This window comes from Lygodium microphyllum, unplaced genomic scaffold, assembly GCF_053477565.2.
Source record: "Lygodium microphyllum isolate KBCC unplaced genomic scaffold, Lygodium_microphyllum_v1.1.10 scaffold_61, whole genome shotgun sequence".
Taxonomy (NCBI): domain Eukaryota; kingdom Viridiplantae; phylum Streptophyta; class Polypodiopsida; order Schizaeales; family Lygodiaceae; genus Lygodium; species Lygodium microphyllum.
In genome coordinates, this window is record NW_028229544.1 from 171,990 (window position 1) to 188,377 (window position 16,388).

At 42.3% G+C, this 16,388-nt stretch overlaps 1 protein-coding gene across 1 annotated transcript; it reads right to left on the reverse strand.

The window, feature by feature from the left end:
* Positions 1-13,662: 13,662 nt before the first annotated feature.
* LOC148008851 (calcium-dependent protein kinase 29-like) lies at positions 13,663-14,781 on the reverse strand. Its single transcript, XM_087673982.1, has one exon. It carries the CDS (start codon positions 14,779-14,781, stop codon positions 13,663-13,665), a length of 1,119 nt encoding a protein of 372 aa, XP_087530108.1.
* Between the last annotated feature and the right edge of the window lie 1,607 nt (positions 14,782-16,388).

Here is a 16,388-nt window from a genome sequence, read left to right on the forward strand (position 1 = left end):
ATGAGCTTTCCCTGATGATACCTCTATTCCAAAGATGGGTGTTCTAAATAAGGGATCAGACGACCCATCAACCTCTATCACGATTTCCTTGCAGATGTTTGATCAATCTTGCCTAGACCTGCAAGGCAGTCATAGCATTAGTACAATCAGAAGTAATAAGGTTTAATCTTATTAAGATTAACTTTATTTTTAAATTCTATCCCCTCAAGGTCAGCTAACAACACTGTAGATTTATTCTTTCCTATCCTAACGATCCTATAAGGCCCATCCCATTTGGAGCCGTTTGACTGCCCGTAGGCATCGACATGCTAGGGGGAGCTGGTAATAAAGGCACATTTTGCATCATGTTCCCTCTCCCATTAGGGTTAGCCATCGCTATCCCTTGGCCACTACTGCCATTGGCTATCGCCATATTGTTTCCCAATACTAAACCCATGTTCGAATTGCCTCTAGAAGCATAGGCTGCTTGTAGTCGGGATTCCACCTCTTGTGCTCTTGTAATGGCAGTATCTATATCCCCCAAGGGGACACTACTCAACTGCAATTGGATATTAAAGTCCAAACCATGTAGGAAATATTGCAATTGGGCAGCTGCGGGGATAGGGATAGAGGTGTCCAACTTACGGAAAACCTCTTTTATCTTCTTCGCATAAGCACGAATATCCTCGTGTGGATCTTGGCGGGTCACGTTGAGTACACGCAACCAATATTGCCCACCCCTTTCAGGGGCAAACTCCCTTCGAAAAGCTCCATAAAATGCATCAATGTTCAATATAGTTCCGGCTTCTAAACCATGAAACCATATAGCGGCTCTTCCTTTGAGAGTCATATTGAAGAACATCATTAAATGCCCTTCTTCTTGAATGCGACAGTTAAACATCAGCTTTTGAAACTCCCTAATGTGGAGTTCCGCATCTTCCTCAACTAACCCATTAAAAATGGGTAGCGGGTAACCTAGAGCCGGCAAATCCGTCGTTCCTGCTGGAATTGCAATAGGCTGCGCCATGACGCGGATTGGATTTGCACTAGGAATAAAGACCGGTGGGGTTACACCTCCCGTACTTGACGTGGACTAGCTTATAGCAGGAAGGGGAGCACTAGAGCTTCCACCTTCTCCTAACTTACTGCTTGGGGTGCTAAGACCACTAGATCCACTCCCTCGTAAGGGTTCAGCACCGCTACGCTTAGGGGAATATCTCCTAAAAATTTCAGCACGTCGCCTAGCTCTTTCGTCTCTTTCTTGCTTTTGGATTTCTGCTAGACGATGCTTATCAATAAATAACGGATCAATCTCAGTATCCTTTGGCATAAACTACTAGTTGGTCCTTAAACAACCAGGATTCGAGAACCGCCACTTTTAAGAAGCTCCCGGCAGACGCACCACTGATGGACCTAAAAACGGGCCGGCACTGGCTCATGCACTAGCCGGACCTCGTCACTACGCACAGGACAACCCCTCGGCCTCGCGGCCAGGAGCGTCTATCAAAATCTTTGCCTTCCTACACATTGCGTTTGTAATACGTTGTAGTCCAACTAATCCTAACCCAATATTACTCCTCAGAGGGAGTCCCTTTCACATAGCCAAAAGGCTCGAATCACATACACATGGGGTTCCTCCTACGGCTGAATGCCGTCAACCCTTTGCGACTCTCCTACACCTTGGGGATTGGCCCCTCAATGTGTCGCTCAACATTTAGACATTTCGCACAAACGTCGCTCAAGGTACCAAATAAACGTGTCCAGGAATGTACCATTGTCCTTACTTGATTTCCCCTATAGGATCCCACGACTAGCCTACAGCATGGGTATCTCACTGCCTCTCAACGTAGGTCATGTCATAATAAACCAATTGCAATGCATATCCAGGAGCTGATCACTGATACTTCTTAAATTCTTTTCATGCTCCATGCATTTGGTGAATGTCTAGTGCTCAAAAATTTAGCAAACAGTATCGTGCACAAGTGCAAATCATTCTTTTTTAATGGTTTCCAACTACCGTTCGTGCTTCGTTGCATGGGCTTAGCACCGAGGTGGTCCTCGTGCTACTAAGCTCTTAATTTTAATTATCATCCGTCCTAAATGCTATGCATAGAAATCAGCAACTTCCCCATCATTTCACATGGCATTTAGACATATTTCAACTTCTCTACCCTTCCCCGTTTAAATAGTGCATCGTTGGATAGGTGTATAGGGTATTTTGACATCATTTTATGTATAGAAAGCGGAAGAAACCACACTAGAACAAGAAGGTGGGGTTGAACTGAGGCAAATCCTCATGCTTCAGTCCCCACAAACATTCACAAACATTTCTCCTATTTATCCTTATTTTTCGGAACCCAAAATGCATTTTTCCCCTATTTTTCATGGTTTTCCCCTATTTTCCCTTATTTTCCTGCATTATTTAATTGCTGGAAATTCAAAACAGGTTATGGGCTGTGGCCCTTAGTTCCTTCTTGCAGAAAAATGAAAGTTTAGTTGATGTTCCTATCCATCTTTCCATTTTTATGCCAAAAATCCTCATTTTCCCTTGTTTTTTCATATTTTACGTGTTTTAACATATTATTTTGAACCACAAAATGCATATTTTTCTGATTTTTTTATCATGACCAGCAAGAACTCATAGAAAACAGTATCATGAACCATTATTATCCCACATGAACACCATTTCATCCATCAAAAGCCATAAAAACTCAAATTTCCTTTGAAAATCTTAAATTACCGCTTATTTGCGTGTTTCGGGTTTTGTGTCTATGGCTGTAGATTTGGAAAACAGTAGCACTTCATGTCCAGCAACATCACAAATCACCATTCTCAGCCCGTGTAGCAATCCGATCCATGCCGGACAAGCCTCCATCATTCTTTCTTCTTCCTTCTTCTTCCCACATGAACTTGACTTTAGAAGAGAGAGAGAGAGGAGAGAGAAATACTGAAATCAGAATTCTCCAAAGAGGGCATCATTCGACGAGCGAAGGGCGGCGAAATGATTGGCATCCAGGAGGGAATGAGGGGCAGTGATTAGTTGCAGGGGTTGTTTGCAGGCTGGAGATGGCATGATCAACATTGGAGCGCATTTTTCGGTGCCTGTCTGCGTGCTCCTCTCCCCACGATTTCATGCATGATACCTCCCCAAAGTTTCATGTTACATTTAAATTTTGGCTCCCAAGGGTCACTTGCCCATTTTGGCCAAATTTTGTCCACCCCTTCGCATCTTGACCGGTTTCTTGGCCATTTCCCCGTCCGGACTCGGAATCGAGCTCTGAAAAATCCTGGGCGTCCGGCTTAGCATCCCGCATTGGCCAGTAGCTTGTGTCAACCCGCACGACTGTCTGAAAAATTATGAAAAATCAACAAGTGTCGCTCGGGCGCCTTTAAAGCACTTTGGCGCTTAAAATCGTCCTAGATCGAGCCGCCGCCTTTGACAGTGAATATTTTTCCCTCGATCTTCATAATTTTTAGCTATTTTTAAGCACTTCCCGTCACCTAAATTCCGCTCTCACTCAGAGTGGGTTTCATCTGTGGTGGTGATACCCAAGAAGAATGGAAAATGGAGGATTTGTGTGGACTACAAGCTGCTAAATGCTGCAACAAAGAGAGATCACTTTTCTCTTCCCTTTCAGGATGAAATACTCAACGAGGTGGCCGGGCATGAGAGATACACTGTTTGTGATGGGTATTCAGGTTATTTCCAGATCCGAATAGCTGAGGAGGATCAACAGAAGACCACCTTCATTACACCTTGGGGTTGTTTTGCTTACAAAGTAATGCCATTTGGATTAACAAATGCCCCAGCTACCTTCCAGCGATTCATGAATTATGTCTTTCAGCCATATTTTGGAAAATCCATTAGGGTCTTTATTGATGACTTTTGTATTTATAGTTCTAAGGCTTTACATCTAGGAAAGGTGGATGAAGCTTTCAACCGCCTTGCACAAATGGGGCGACAATTAAACCATGAGAAGTGTCGCATTGGCGAAAGCGGTGTAACTTTGTTAGGGCATGTCGTAAGTGAGAGGGGCATTGAAGCAGATCCAAACAAAGTTAAGGCCCTATTAGCGGTGCCATCACCATCTTCTGTGAAGCAACTAACCTCTTTCATTCAGAAGGTGCGATATATGGGGCAGTTCATTCATCTCCTCTCCCAATTAATATTTCCACTGCAACAGTTAACCCACTCTGAGGAGCTCCTGTGGAGTGACGAAAGCGAAAGGTGCTTTCATGAGGTGAAGAAGGCTCTTAGCACCCTTCCTATAATTTTACAGCCTTACTGGGATCAGGAGTTTTTTGTCAATCCGAGTTTTGGGGAAGATGCTCTAGGGGCAGCACTAATACAAAAGGATGCTAAAACTGGCCTAATGAGACCGGTTTACTTTTCTAGTAGAGTAATGACAGCATCAGAACGAGGGTACAAGATGGTCGAGCTGATGATTTTGTCTCTAATGTTTGCTGTAAGAAAGTTTCGTCCTTATCTTCTCCCTAGGCCATTCACAGTGATCACGACAGAAGAGCATTTTCCCTATGCCTTACAGCACATGGATATTTCAACTAGAATCGCTAAGTGGGTGATACAACTCCAAGAGTTTGACTACACCTTCAAGGTGGAGGATTCTACTCGAGTTTGCCTAGCTGATTTGTTGACCCATAGATCAAAAGAAGGAAAAAGAGAAGGAAAAGGTAAAAGAGGAGACACCTCCTTTTGAGGAGCCGCCGCGGGTGGAGAATGCCCATGACCTCTACTTTGATGGAGCCTATAAGCGTATAAAAGACAAAGCGGCAGCAGGAATAGTGGTGTTCAATCCCGAAGGTGACAAACTTTATGGAGAAGGTATTAGCTTGGAGGATGTCCATTCTAATAATGAGGCATAATATCAAGCCTTGCTTTTAGATTTGAGGTGGTGTCTTTCACATGGTATCACTCGGCTTAATGTTTTTGGTGATTCTATGCTAATTGTTAAGCAAATGAAAGGAATCTGGGCTTGTAAAAATGATAATTTAGCAGTGAAAATGAGGGAAGCTAAAACTCTCATGAGAAAGCTACAGAAAGCCCAAATCTATTTTGTGCCAAGGCTCACAAATGGCGACGCAGATGCTCTAGCAGCTGAAAAATTAAAAGAGGTAATGGTGGGCATCATTACAGTAAAGCTTCCCTTGTTTCAGGGTAAGTTTCAACTACAAGATGTGCTTTATTTTCTTGAGCAAGGTGAGGCACCTACACATATGAGTAAAAGTGAGAAAAGGTGGCTAGCTACTAAGGTCACTAAATACCGCTTGATAAATGATGTGTTGTATTGCAAAGGAAAGGATGCAATGCTTAGAAGGGTGCTAACAGCAAAGGAGATTATGGATGTGATTAAGAGCTGCCATGAGGGGGTTTGTGGCGGACATTTTGCTCAAGAAATAACCAGCAGGAAGATTCTCCAAGCCGGTTTTGTGTGGCCTAGTCTACATCGAGATGTGCAACATTGGTGTTGCACTTGTGACGATTGCCAAAAGGCCGGACCAAGGAAGCTAGTGCATGAGGAACAAAATCCCATAACTACATATGGCCCATTTGAGAAATGGGAGATTGATGCAATAGGACCACTCCCACGAACTCAATCTGGCAAGGAATACATCATAATGGGAGTAGACTACATGACGAGGTGGGCAGAGGCTTCAGCAACTAGTAGGATCACAGCCCAAGAAGTGGGAAAATTTGTGTTTGAAAATATTTGTTGCAGATTTGGCACACCTTTGGAAATTATCTCTGATCGGGGTCCTGGTTTTAGGGTGAACCTAGTAGGGGAGCTAATGGAAAGGCTAAAAATCAAGCATAGGCATTCTACTCCCTACTATCCACAGTGTAATGGTTTGGTCGAAAAAGTGAATGGACTGATTTGTAAGATAATTACCAAGCAGGTACACATGCACCCCAAGCACTGGGATAAAAAATTGAATGTAGCTCTTTGGGCCTACAGGACTTCATTCAGAACCTCACTTGGCTATACTCCATTTCACCTCGTCTATGGCCAAGAGACTTTGCTTCCTATAGAGGTGGAACTGGCCAGTTTGCGTGTTTTAGTAGCCAGTCAAGAGAAGAATCAAGATAAGAAGTTAGCGGAAAGGATCTTGGATCTAGAGAGGCTGGAGTTAGATAGAGAAGCAGCAGTCCAACACTATTACATGCAAGTTGAAGAGAGGAGGAAGACCTTTAATAAGAAACTGGCTAGCAAACACATAAGGGAAGGATCACTTGTGCTACGCTATGATAACCGCTTTGATAACAAAAAGGATGCTAAACTTGTGTTCAAGTGGGAAGGGCCATTCATGGTCATAAGGAGATATCCAAATGGCAGCTATAAGCTAGGTGACATGGATGGAAAGGTTCACAATACAAGGGTAAATGGATGGTGACTGAAGCCCTATTTTCAAAGAAATATGAACACTTTGGAGCAATCATTCAATGAAGAGCCACCAATGAGGGGGTGCAGTCCTCCTTGATCTATTGGACCATCATTATCAAGCTAGAGGCATGAATACCTCTAGCCTAAGGGGAGGGCTAATGATCCGGGTTTTTTACAACCCGGATTATTACCACAAAATTTTGGCCAAAGCCCCTATCAAGAGCTTACCATATCACTTTGGGTTTACTCTTCAAGCACTAGGTATGCTACATTGCTTCTCGATTACGATAACTCTAGCAAATGGGGGGAACAAGTTCTTAGAAGGCATGTCAATGTAAAGGGTCAAAGGGATGGTTATCTTAGTGGAGATGAAAATGGATTACACCTAGGAGTTGAGTGAATGCATAGATTTTTCAAAGGACTAGCCTCCAACTACACATGGGCTCCGTCTGCATCACTAAGATTTAGAATCTATCACCATCATTAGAGGGCACCTCACCCTAGCACACAAGTCAATATCCACATCATGGTGTCATTTGGATCTTGCACAAAAGCTTACAAGCATGGACCCCTTTTGTCACATGCTTATATGTATTTATATACATATGGGGGACTAAAGTCAAAGTAGCTTTTCAAAGCCATTTTTCATAATCTCAATAACTCCCAAGAAAAAGCGAATTTCAAGAAAATTCCCACGATGCCCAATCGGTTTCGACCTGGTCTACAAAGTTGCAGAAGAAACTTTTTTCAAATTCCTCACGGATTTGAAGTTACGAAGGCGCAGACTGCTGGCTACATGCAATTTTCTTCTCTCTTTCACCACATCAACTTTCCACTCTGTCCTTCTTGTAAATATATTATAATAATGTGCTTTGGGCATCCACCTCTTGTAATCTAGCTCAATTTCTCTATTTTGTCTACCACCACCCTTGGCTTCTTGCATGATGACCAAGGTGGGGACTTGTCCCATCCACTATTCTCCATATTTTCAAAGATGCCATACATCATCTAGGATTATGTTAATCAAGAAGATTAGCTTAATCTAATCCCTCATGGAGGCTATATAAAGAGCCCATGGAGAGTGAAGAAGGGGGAGAAAGAAGGACAATGACAAGTCCATGAGAGCATTCTAGAATATCCTCATCTCTTTGAGGTAAGCTATGAGTGAGTTCTTTTATTATGTAGCATAATGGCAAGCTTCCTCTACCTCTTCTCCTATTATCTCCCTCTCTTCTCATCTTCTCATTCCATGTAGCATAATGGCAAGCTTCTTCTACCTCTTCTCCTCTTGTCTCCCTCTCCTCTCATCTCTCTCTCTTATATTCCAATATGGTGTCTAGTACATATATTCTCTCTTGTAAATTTGTGTCTTGGTTCTCTTGATTCTCTTTGAGAAAAGGGATGTCCTAGCCCATCCTCCCTTTGGCTAGGTGGTGCCCCTCTTTAGTTCTCTTAGTGAGGATTGGAGGTTGGATGGGTAAGAGGCAACCCGTTCATCATTTCAGCCCTCAACGTAAAAAAAAGGGGCTACTAATCGAATTAAAGAGGGGGGTGTAGTTCGCCAGCACCGGGGGGGGGAGGGGGGGGGGAGGCGGGCTTGACTCGTGAGCCCAGGGGGGCGCTGATGCAGCAGGTTGGGGGGCCTGCACAAGCGATGGAGGCGGGGGGACTTCTCTCTTATGGGGAGGAGGGGGCGCAACCATTATAGAGGGGGGCACAGTGGTACGCCGCCACCTGGGCGGCATGCACCTCCCCTTTCCTACTTCACTCCCTCTCCCTCTCTCCCCAACGTACTATCAAGGGGGAGGGAAAGGGGAAATTTTTTTTTGAAAAAAAATTAGAAAAAGGGGGGAAATGTTACATCTCTCTCTCTCTCTCTCGCTTGTTTACAAACTTGTAAAATTCCATGCTCGGGTGTTGACACTTTTTTATGAAGCTCCCCTCTCTCCCCTTTTTTATTTCTCCACAAGACTCTTCCTTCCCCTCCCTTCTTCTCTCTATTTCTCTCCATCCTTCCCTCCCCACTCTCAGTCAACGCATCTCATTGCAAATATAGAAAATAAAAAGCTTAAAAAACAAAGATATTGAAAGAAATGTCACCCTACCTCTCTTTATCTCTCTCTCCCCCCTCTCCCTTTACTTTTCTTTCTTAACCTTCTTTCTCATTCTCTCATTGTTTTCCTATTTCTCTCTCCCTCTCTCTCTCACTCTCTATTATTTTCTCTCTATCTCTCTTTCTCCCTCTCTCTCTTCTTTTCACTCTCCTTTCTCTTTTTACTTCACCCTTCTTTTCTACCTCCTCCTCCTCTCTTCCTTCCCTCTCCCTCTCTTTATTTCTCTCCCCCTCTCTTTCTCTCTCTATTTCCCTTTTTTTGTTTCCTCCTTTTGTTTCTCCCCCCTCTCTCTCTCTCTCATTGTTTCTCTCACTCATCCTCCTCTCTCTCCCTCCCTTCATCTCTCATTTCTCTCTTCCTCTTTCTCTTTGTTTCTTTTCTCCCCTTTCTCCCCCTCTTTCTCTCTTCCTCTCGCTTCCTTCTTCTCCCTCCCTCCCTCCCTCCCTCTCTTTCCATGCATCTATTTGCAAAGAAAAACAAAAAAAGAAAAGAAGAGAACACAAAAATAAAGCAAGAGGCAATGCACTTACCTTAAAGGCATGAAGATGAAACCCTTTGTACCTTCTCTTCGCACTTTCCCTCCCTTCTCCCTTGCACAATTCTCTTTCTTCTTCATGTATAGTGGCAACGGCGATGACGGTGGTGATGAGCTCCCCTTCTCTCTCTCTCACTCTCCCTCTCAAAGCTTTAAGCTCTCTCGCTCTATCTTTCATTCTTTCTCACAAATGTTTTCTCGGGAAAATGTCACGCTCGGGTTTTTGAAAAAATTTTCTCAGATCGGCATCGCTATAAGCGTCACTATATGCATCGTTAATACAATTAGCAACACAAAGAATAACGCCCTTTTTTGGGCCGCAAATTGCAGTTGCTATTGCCCCATTCCCTTGTAGTGAATTTGCATAGGCTCTACCTCAAATACTTGATCTTATTGGCCAATTGGATCTTCAAAAGTCTTCGTCCCACTTGAATCAAAGGTAGCTCCTTGATGTCTTTATTGTCTTCTCTCAAATAGGTGGTTGTCACATTCAATTACTTGGGAGATAAATTCACTAAGTGTATGTACCTTTGGCATAGTGAGCAAAAGATGTTTAACATCATTTTTCAATCTCTAATGGAATTGACTAGTCAAATAGTCCTCATGCCATGCTAAATCGCATGTGAGTTGCTAAAATTCTAATGCATATATGGAGGTGGGTCTCGAACCTTGGCATATACTTCTAATTTTTATTTCAACTACTATTGCTTTATCTACTTCTCCAAATAAGGTAGAGAACACTTGTAGGAAGGCCTCAAAATTATATAGAAATGGGGATTCCTATTCAAGAAAGGGAGCAAACCGAGAGAGAGTTATACATGAGACAAGAGTTCCTATGACATTGACTCGAGAAGCATCATTTGGATAGTGATCTAGTTGCATACATATAAAAAATCATATATGTTGGGGGAAACCTCTAAATTTTGACCTTGTGCCATCAAATTTCTCTAGAGGATTAATATTTGGTTGTGGACATCTGGCTTGATGTAGGCTTGTCTCTTGAATTTATTGAAGTTGTTATTGTAGGTCTTGCGTAGCTAAGCCCAAATCTTGTGGTTTCATTGATTGTAGCCTTGCATTACTTTCTTGAAGCTCTTGGATTTGTGGTTGGATCCTTTTTAAAGAAGCAACAATACCTTCCATCATGGACTACATCACGACTAGGCAAGATCGTTGTAGGAGAGTCTTGCCAAACTGTTATAGGGATGGCAAGTGCTCTTTGAGAGCAAGGAGATTTCTCTCACAACCTACAAGAGAAGAACTTGAAAGAGAGATTGAGCTAGAACTTGATTGTGAGATAACTTGATTATAAGAGAATGCTCAAAAGGGCGTGGCTTGATTACAAGACAAGACTCAATATAAGACAAGACTAAAACAAGACACGAACTAGAAGAGGACTTACCTCACAAGAGCCTCACAACTAGTATTGACAAGACTAAAGGACTTGTATCCCATGACCCCTATTTAGACTATAACCTAGGGAGCTTAAGGGAAACACATGTCATTACAGGAGGATGCCACATGCACAACATGCATGTCAACACATGGCATGACATGTATATTGACACATAACAATTGACATTAGCAAGCAATGATGTAGATATCTTCTAGAATGTTCTAGAATCTTCTAGAAACTTTATAGACGCCTATCCAATCTTGCATACAAACCTAGGAATGTCCTTGCTCGAGCGTCTATTACACATATATATAGAAGCATAACATGATAACTACCTAATTAACTACTAATCTAATATGCACTAATCTCAAATCCAAGCTATTCGATTGTTCCAAACATATAAGTGACCATGTCACCACATCACAATAGTAGGCTCATCCTAATTACTCAATGGCCACAACCTCTAAAACAAGTGTCACATATTGCAACTTTAGAGTTTAGATATATGGTTATTCCCATCTAAGTCATACACTCAACATATCCTCACACGAGTCCCTAAAATATCCTAATGATGCCAAGCAACGACTCAAATGGACATCCTTGCCTACTCAATCAATGCAATAGTAAATAATAACAATGAATACCACAAATCCAACCAAACATCAAAAGAAATATAGGTACCCATACCTTTGATGTTTTGGTAACTTTGCCTCTTCTTTCTCCTCTCCTCTTCTCCATTGCAGAACTTGTAGTGTTTAGTTTGCGCAATAGAGTTTGAACATTAACAATATCTTGTATTTGTCTACAGCAACTACATTTAAACTAATGTTAGAACACTTTAAGAAGTAAACCTAGACCATTTAAATCCACATGAAATGCCACGTTCACTGTGTAGAGAACACCCATTTCTATGTGAACCTAGGTGACAACAAGCTCATTACTTGGACCATTAACAAAGCGACAAAGATTTATAGCACCAAAGTAACAAGACTCGATACCTTTGAGATGGAAGAAAATGGCTACTTCTTGCTCTCTGAGTGCTCCACACATCGGCAACTTGAAGGCCTTTGATCTTGTGTGTGTGTGTGTGTGTGTGTGTGTGTGTGCGCGCGCGCGCGCGTGCGTGAGTGCGTGTGTGTGTGTGTGTGGTTAATTTGCTTTGTTTGTATCTTCTCTAATGATTAAGAATAAGACTATGAGAATAGCATGCATGTAGGTTTTAAAAAATGATTACAGATATGTGAATTTAATTTATAAAAAAAGAAACCATTTTAGCTTGTGGATATAGCTATGTTCATAGAAAGATGTAGTAATGATTAAATGTTGTGTTTTTTAATGGGCGTTTCCATGAGATTTTAGACACATTTGTAAACCCATCTCATGCAATTGTACCTTTTTTTCAATTATGTTGTAGTGTGATCATCAACCACACATGCATAATTGTAAGGTGATTAACCATCGAGTCGAGCCTTGTTATTATTCTATACAACAAAGAAAGTTTTCAAAAGCTTATTTTCGAGGAAACAAAGAGCTTTTCAAGCACCTCCCACCTACAAATTGGTATATAATGCCTCATCAATAGTGATCTTTATCCTCATTAGTATGGCAAATGTGCTACTATTTTATTATTATAGTAGGTATTATTATCAATCATTTATGTACATTTTGAACTTATCAGTGAGTATGACTGTCTTAAGTGCGCCTTGGGCAGCAATACTTATTAAGATAGTCACTAATATTTGCAATAAATACTAAGCCATTGTATTGGCTACTATCTTTTTGAAATGACATACTTTGTTGCTTCAAGTGTTGATGACAGATGCCAAGTGTAAGAACTACATTATTGTATTGAAAGAATTTTGAGTAATTACATATCCTTAGTATGGATGATAATGGGAGTTAGTTGGTTTGGGTTATGGCTTTCACAAAGCCAAACCACAGGTGATGCCCAGTGTTAAGGCCTAAACCACTATGTTATTATAGTGGCATAATAGGTATAAAGTGTCTTGCATATTCACCTAATCTGTGAATTGAAAGTTGTATCTTTTTAGATTGGGGCATAGTATTGTATGTTGATGAGCTATTGGAAAATAAACATAACGATAACTCTTTTCTTTTTGTCACTCGACTATATTGGTCATTTTTTACTTATGTTGTTGGTTTGTCGTTATAAATATTATAAAAGATGTAATTGATGTATGTGATTCAAAATCTCAAATTCACAGTTCTCGACAATGTGTGGTATTTTCCTACACATAGTATTTCATGTGACATATATTATGCCAATACGATTGCAAAAATAGTGTAACTCCAGAGTATTGGTTACACAAAGCACTATCCAGAAATATCGGTCACATATGCACATCTCATCCACTATTGGCTTATATGCACTATACAATTACAACATTCATGTGTTCGCTATGTAAAAAAACCTCAATTGGAAGGATTGCTTCCACTCACATTGTAAATAGAAGCTTGTCAAAGAAAACCTCCATTTAGATGCACATTTTAGCATCATCCCTTTTCATTTACTCAAATTAGATAGCTTGTCACATACTTTGAGGATTGTCCAAATTTAGCTCTTATCTTGAAAGCTTCTTCTATAATCGTAAGTACATAATTCAAACAATTCAAATATTAAAGGTTGAAATGGCTAAGCTCTTCCCCAGTCCCTTTGATTATTCAACATTTTTGAATGTGTTAATGAATTGTCTAAATGTTTAGAATGTCAATGATCATGGTTCTATAAACCGAGTACAAATGGCCATGGATACTTTTTGCAACTTATGGGACCACCATGTTGCAAAGGAGTGGAGGTTGAGAGTTGCACTACATGAAGGGTTTTGTTCTTGTTCTTGGTGCTCGGTTTCTTCATGCAAGTGTATAACATGCCATTTAGTTGTGGCATTTGTGTGAAGACATTGGTCACCTTCTCGCAAAAAAGGGTTTCTGCAATGGTCAATGTAGACAAAAAGTTAATGTTCGGTATATGATATGAATGGTACACATTTGAATATAAATCTCAAGTCTAGATGAACTATAAGTAGTCAAAATTATGATAACATGTGACACTCCTGATAAAAATCCCTTAGGCTGGTCGGTTTTGGTCAATGTATCCCATCGTGTGAGTTATGTTGTGGCATATCCGTGACCTACAGTGTTGCATCTTTTTGTATGACGATTTTATAATAGTAATGTTTATTGTTAGTAATAGTGACTTTGATATAGCTGTCGTAATTAGAGTTTGTTTAGCAGTGACCTGGTTTTTATGTCGGTTGATAAGAGTATTTCAGCGGGGGGTCCTGTGAGACGGGGGAAGATTAGAGGCTGGGGTGGCAGAGGTTCGAGTGGCGGAGGTGGAGGCTGCAATGATAGGGGTATTCTCGAGAGAAGCTTATCAGGACTAGTACTAGAAGTGGCGGCAAGGGCGAACCAGGGGTGATTGGTGACCTCGGCCATGGTGAGGCGGGAGGCGGGGTTGACGACGAGCATGCGGGAGATGAGGTTCTTGCAGACGGCAGAGACGCGGTGCCAGAGGGGATTGTGGAGGTCGAGGTAGTGATACGAGAGAGGGAGCCCGGGCCGCTGGCGGGGGAAGGGAAAGGTCTTGCTGAGGAGGGCGTACAGGCACACGCCCAGACTCCACACGTCCGCCCTCTCGTCGTACTCCGTCCGGCCGCCCACCACCTCCGGCGCCATGTAATGGTACGTGCCCATCTCCTCCCGTGGCCTCCTCGACGCCCGGCCCAGGTCCAGCGAGAATCCGAAGTCCGCCAGCTTCACCTCCACGTGGCCGTCGTCCGCCTTGCGCAGCAGCAGGTTGTCGAGCTTCACGTCCCGGTGCATGAGGCCGCGGGCGTGGCAGTGGGCCAGGGCGCCGGCCACCCCGCACAGCAGGCGCGCCGCCGTGGCCTCCTTGATGGCTCCCCGCGGCCGCGTCACCACGTGCGCCGCCAGGTCGCCCCCCTCGCAGAGCTCCGTCACCACGTGGACGCGCGTGCGGCTCTCGAAGGTGGCCTCAATGGAGAGGATGTGCGGGTGCGTTCCCCGTAGGCGCTGCAGGTGCGCCACCTCCGCCACGGCAGACACCATGCGGGCGACGCGCGCTTCGTTGGTAGGAAAATAGACCTTTGAGATGGACTTCACCGCGAACTGCTGGCTTGTCTCCCTGTGCCTGCACCTCCTCACCACCCCATCTGACCCCTGCCCTAAAAATGTTGAAACCGAGATATTCAACTCATATATTGTCTCAAACTCTACATCCCTGCGCGCCTTTGTGCTATCCGGCAGCCAGTAGGCTGTCTCTCTCTCCTTGACCATGCTTCCAGCAATCATGCCTTCTGTCTGCTGCTCCATGGTTGTATACCTAAGTTCACCGATACGTCGGCCCGATGAATGTGCTTAGCTTTATCTCTTAGATTTAGGTTTTTTTAATGTCGGAGTAAATATGTTTTTCAAGAATCCTTCGAAGAAAAGGACTTGGACAAAAGCTTATGGTTATACTCTAATAGAACTCTCCCTCAAAGTTACGCGACGGGGTTAGGCCTCACCCAAGAGCACAGACTTCATTGGTTCTCAAGGAAGACTTCATTGGTTCTAAAGGAACACTAAGACCAAAGTGCACATGTGGGCATAGGAAAAGGCAACCCTAGGAGGGAGACTAGTCATATTGAATTCCATGCTAGTGGTGCTAATAGTTTTCATAGCAACTGCATTCGGATTCAATGTGAGATGTTGGAATGAGTTGGAAAAGTTTTTTAGGAACTTCCTATGGACCACTGGGGAAATACATCAATGATACTCTATCGCTTAAGAGCTAGTTGCTGTAGAAAAGCATGAAGGGGGGTTGGGAATAGAACCCTCAAAGATAAGGCATGAAGAAGAATGCTCTTAGGAGCATTGGGCAGACTTCAAGCAAATCACTTGTGGATTGTTATAGAAAGGAAATGGTTGATAGAGAGCAAAACCCTTCGTGGCAAGTGGCACAATCTCTCGGGGTGTCCACCTATAAGAAATTATCTATATAATATGAGTTCAAAGGATATTAAGAAATACCCTTTCTTTACATAATATAAAGCCTTAAATGATCCATTTTACTTTACTAAACTTACATATTTTTTCAAATTATAATTAAAAAATATATTGTTAAATTATATCATGTAAACTTTACTAAATATAATACCATTTCTTTTGAACTCATGTGGTATCTTACATGTTCTATAAGGTGGACTCCCTAGGCACAATCTTAAGTAGCAAGACGTGCTATTTTACCAAGGTCTTAGAGTTAAGTTTTAGTGATAACATTACAAGGATATAGGGGAATAGTGATGGCCACTTGTGCGATGCAAATTAGCGGCGTCCCTAATTAATTTGCATCGCAAAATTGCATCACTAATAATGACGATACTCAGAAAAAAAAAATGGGCTGAAACTCGAGCGCGGTATTTTGCCACAAAGAGTGAAACAGAAAGTGAACTACATCGTGTATTTGGGAGGAAGAGGGAGTGAAAGAGAGAGAAGAAAGCTTCTCACTGTCGCTGCCACCGTTCACGAAGAAGAGGAGGAGACGAAGAATCCATCCTCAGGTCTTTGCGGTGAGTGCATTGCTTCCTCTTGGTTTGTTCTTGTTTTTTCTTATTTTCTTATTTATAGTAGTAGTAGTAGTAGAGAGAGAGAGAAAGAGAGGTTTTGTTAAAGGTGCACCTTGGGTGTGTTCGACGCTTTGAGAAAACGAGTAGTAGTAGTAGTAGTAGTGATAGTAGTAGTTCGACGCTTTGGGAAGGCGAGTAGTAGTAGTAGTAGAGAGAGAGAGAGAGAGAGAGAGACAGAGAGGTTTTGTTAAAGATACACCTTGGGTGTGTTCGACGCTTTGGGAAGGTGAGTACTATTAATAGTAGTAGTAATATATATATATATATAGAGTCAGAGAGAGAGAGAGAGAGAGGTTTTATTAAAGGTGCATC

Bases quoted from the DNA above. Each gene is read 5' to 3' on its own strand.
- LOC148008851 (XM_087673982.1), bottom strand. From the start codon at position 14,781: ATGGAGCAGCAGACAGAAGGCATGATTGCTGGAAGCATGGTCAAGGAG.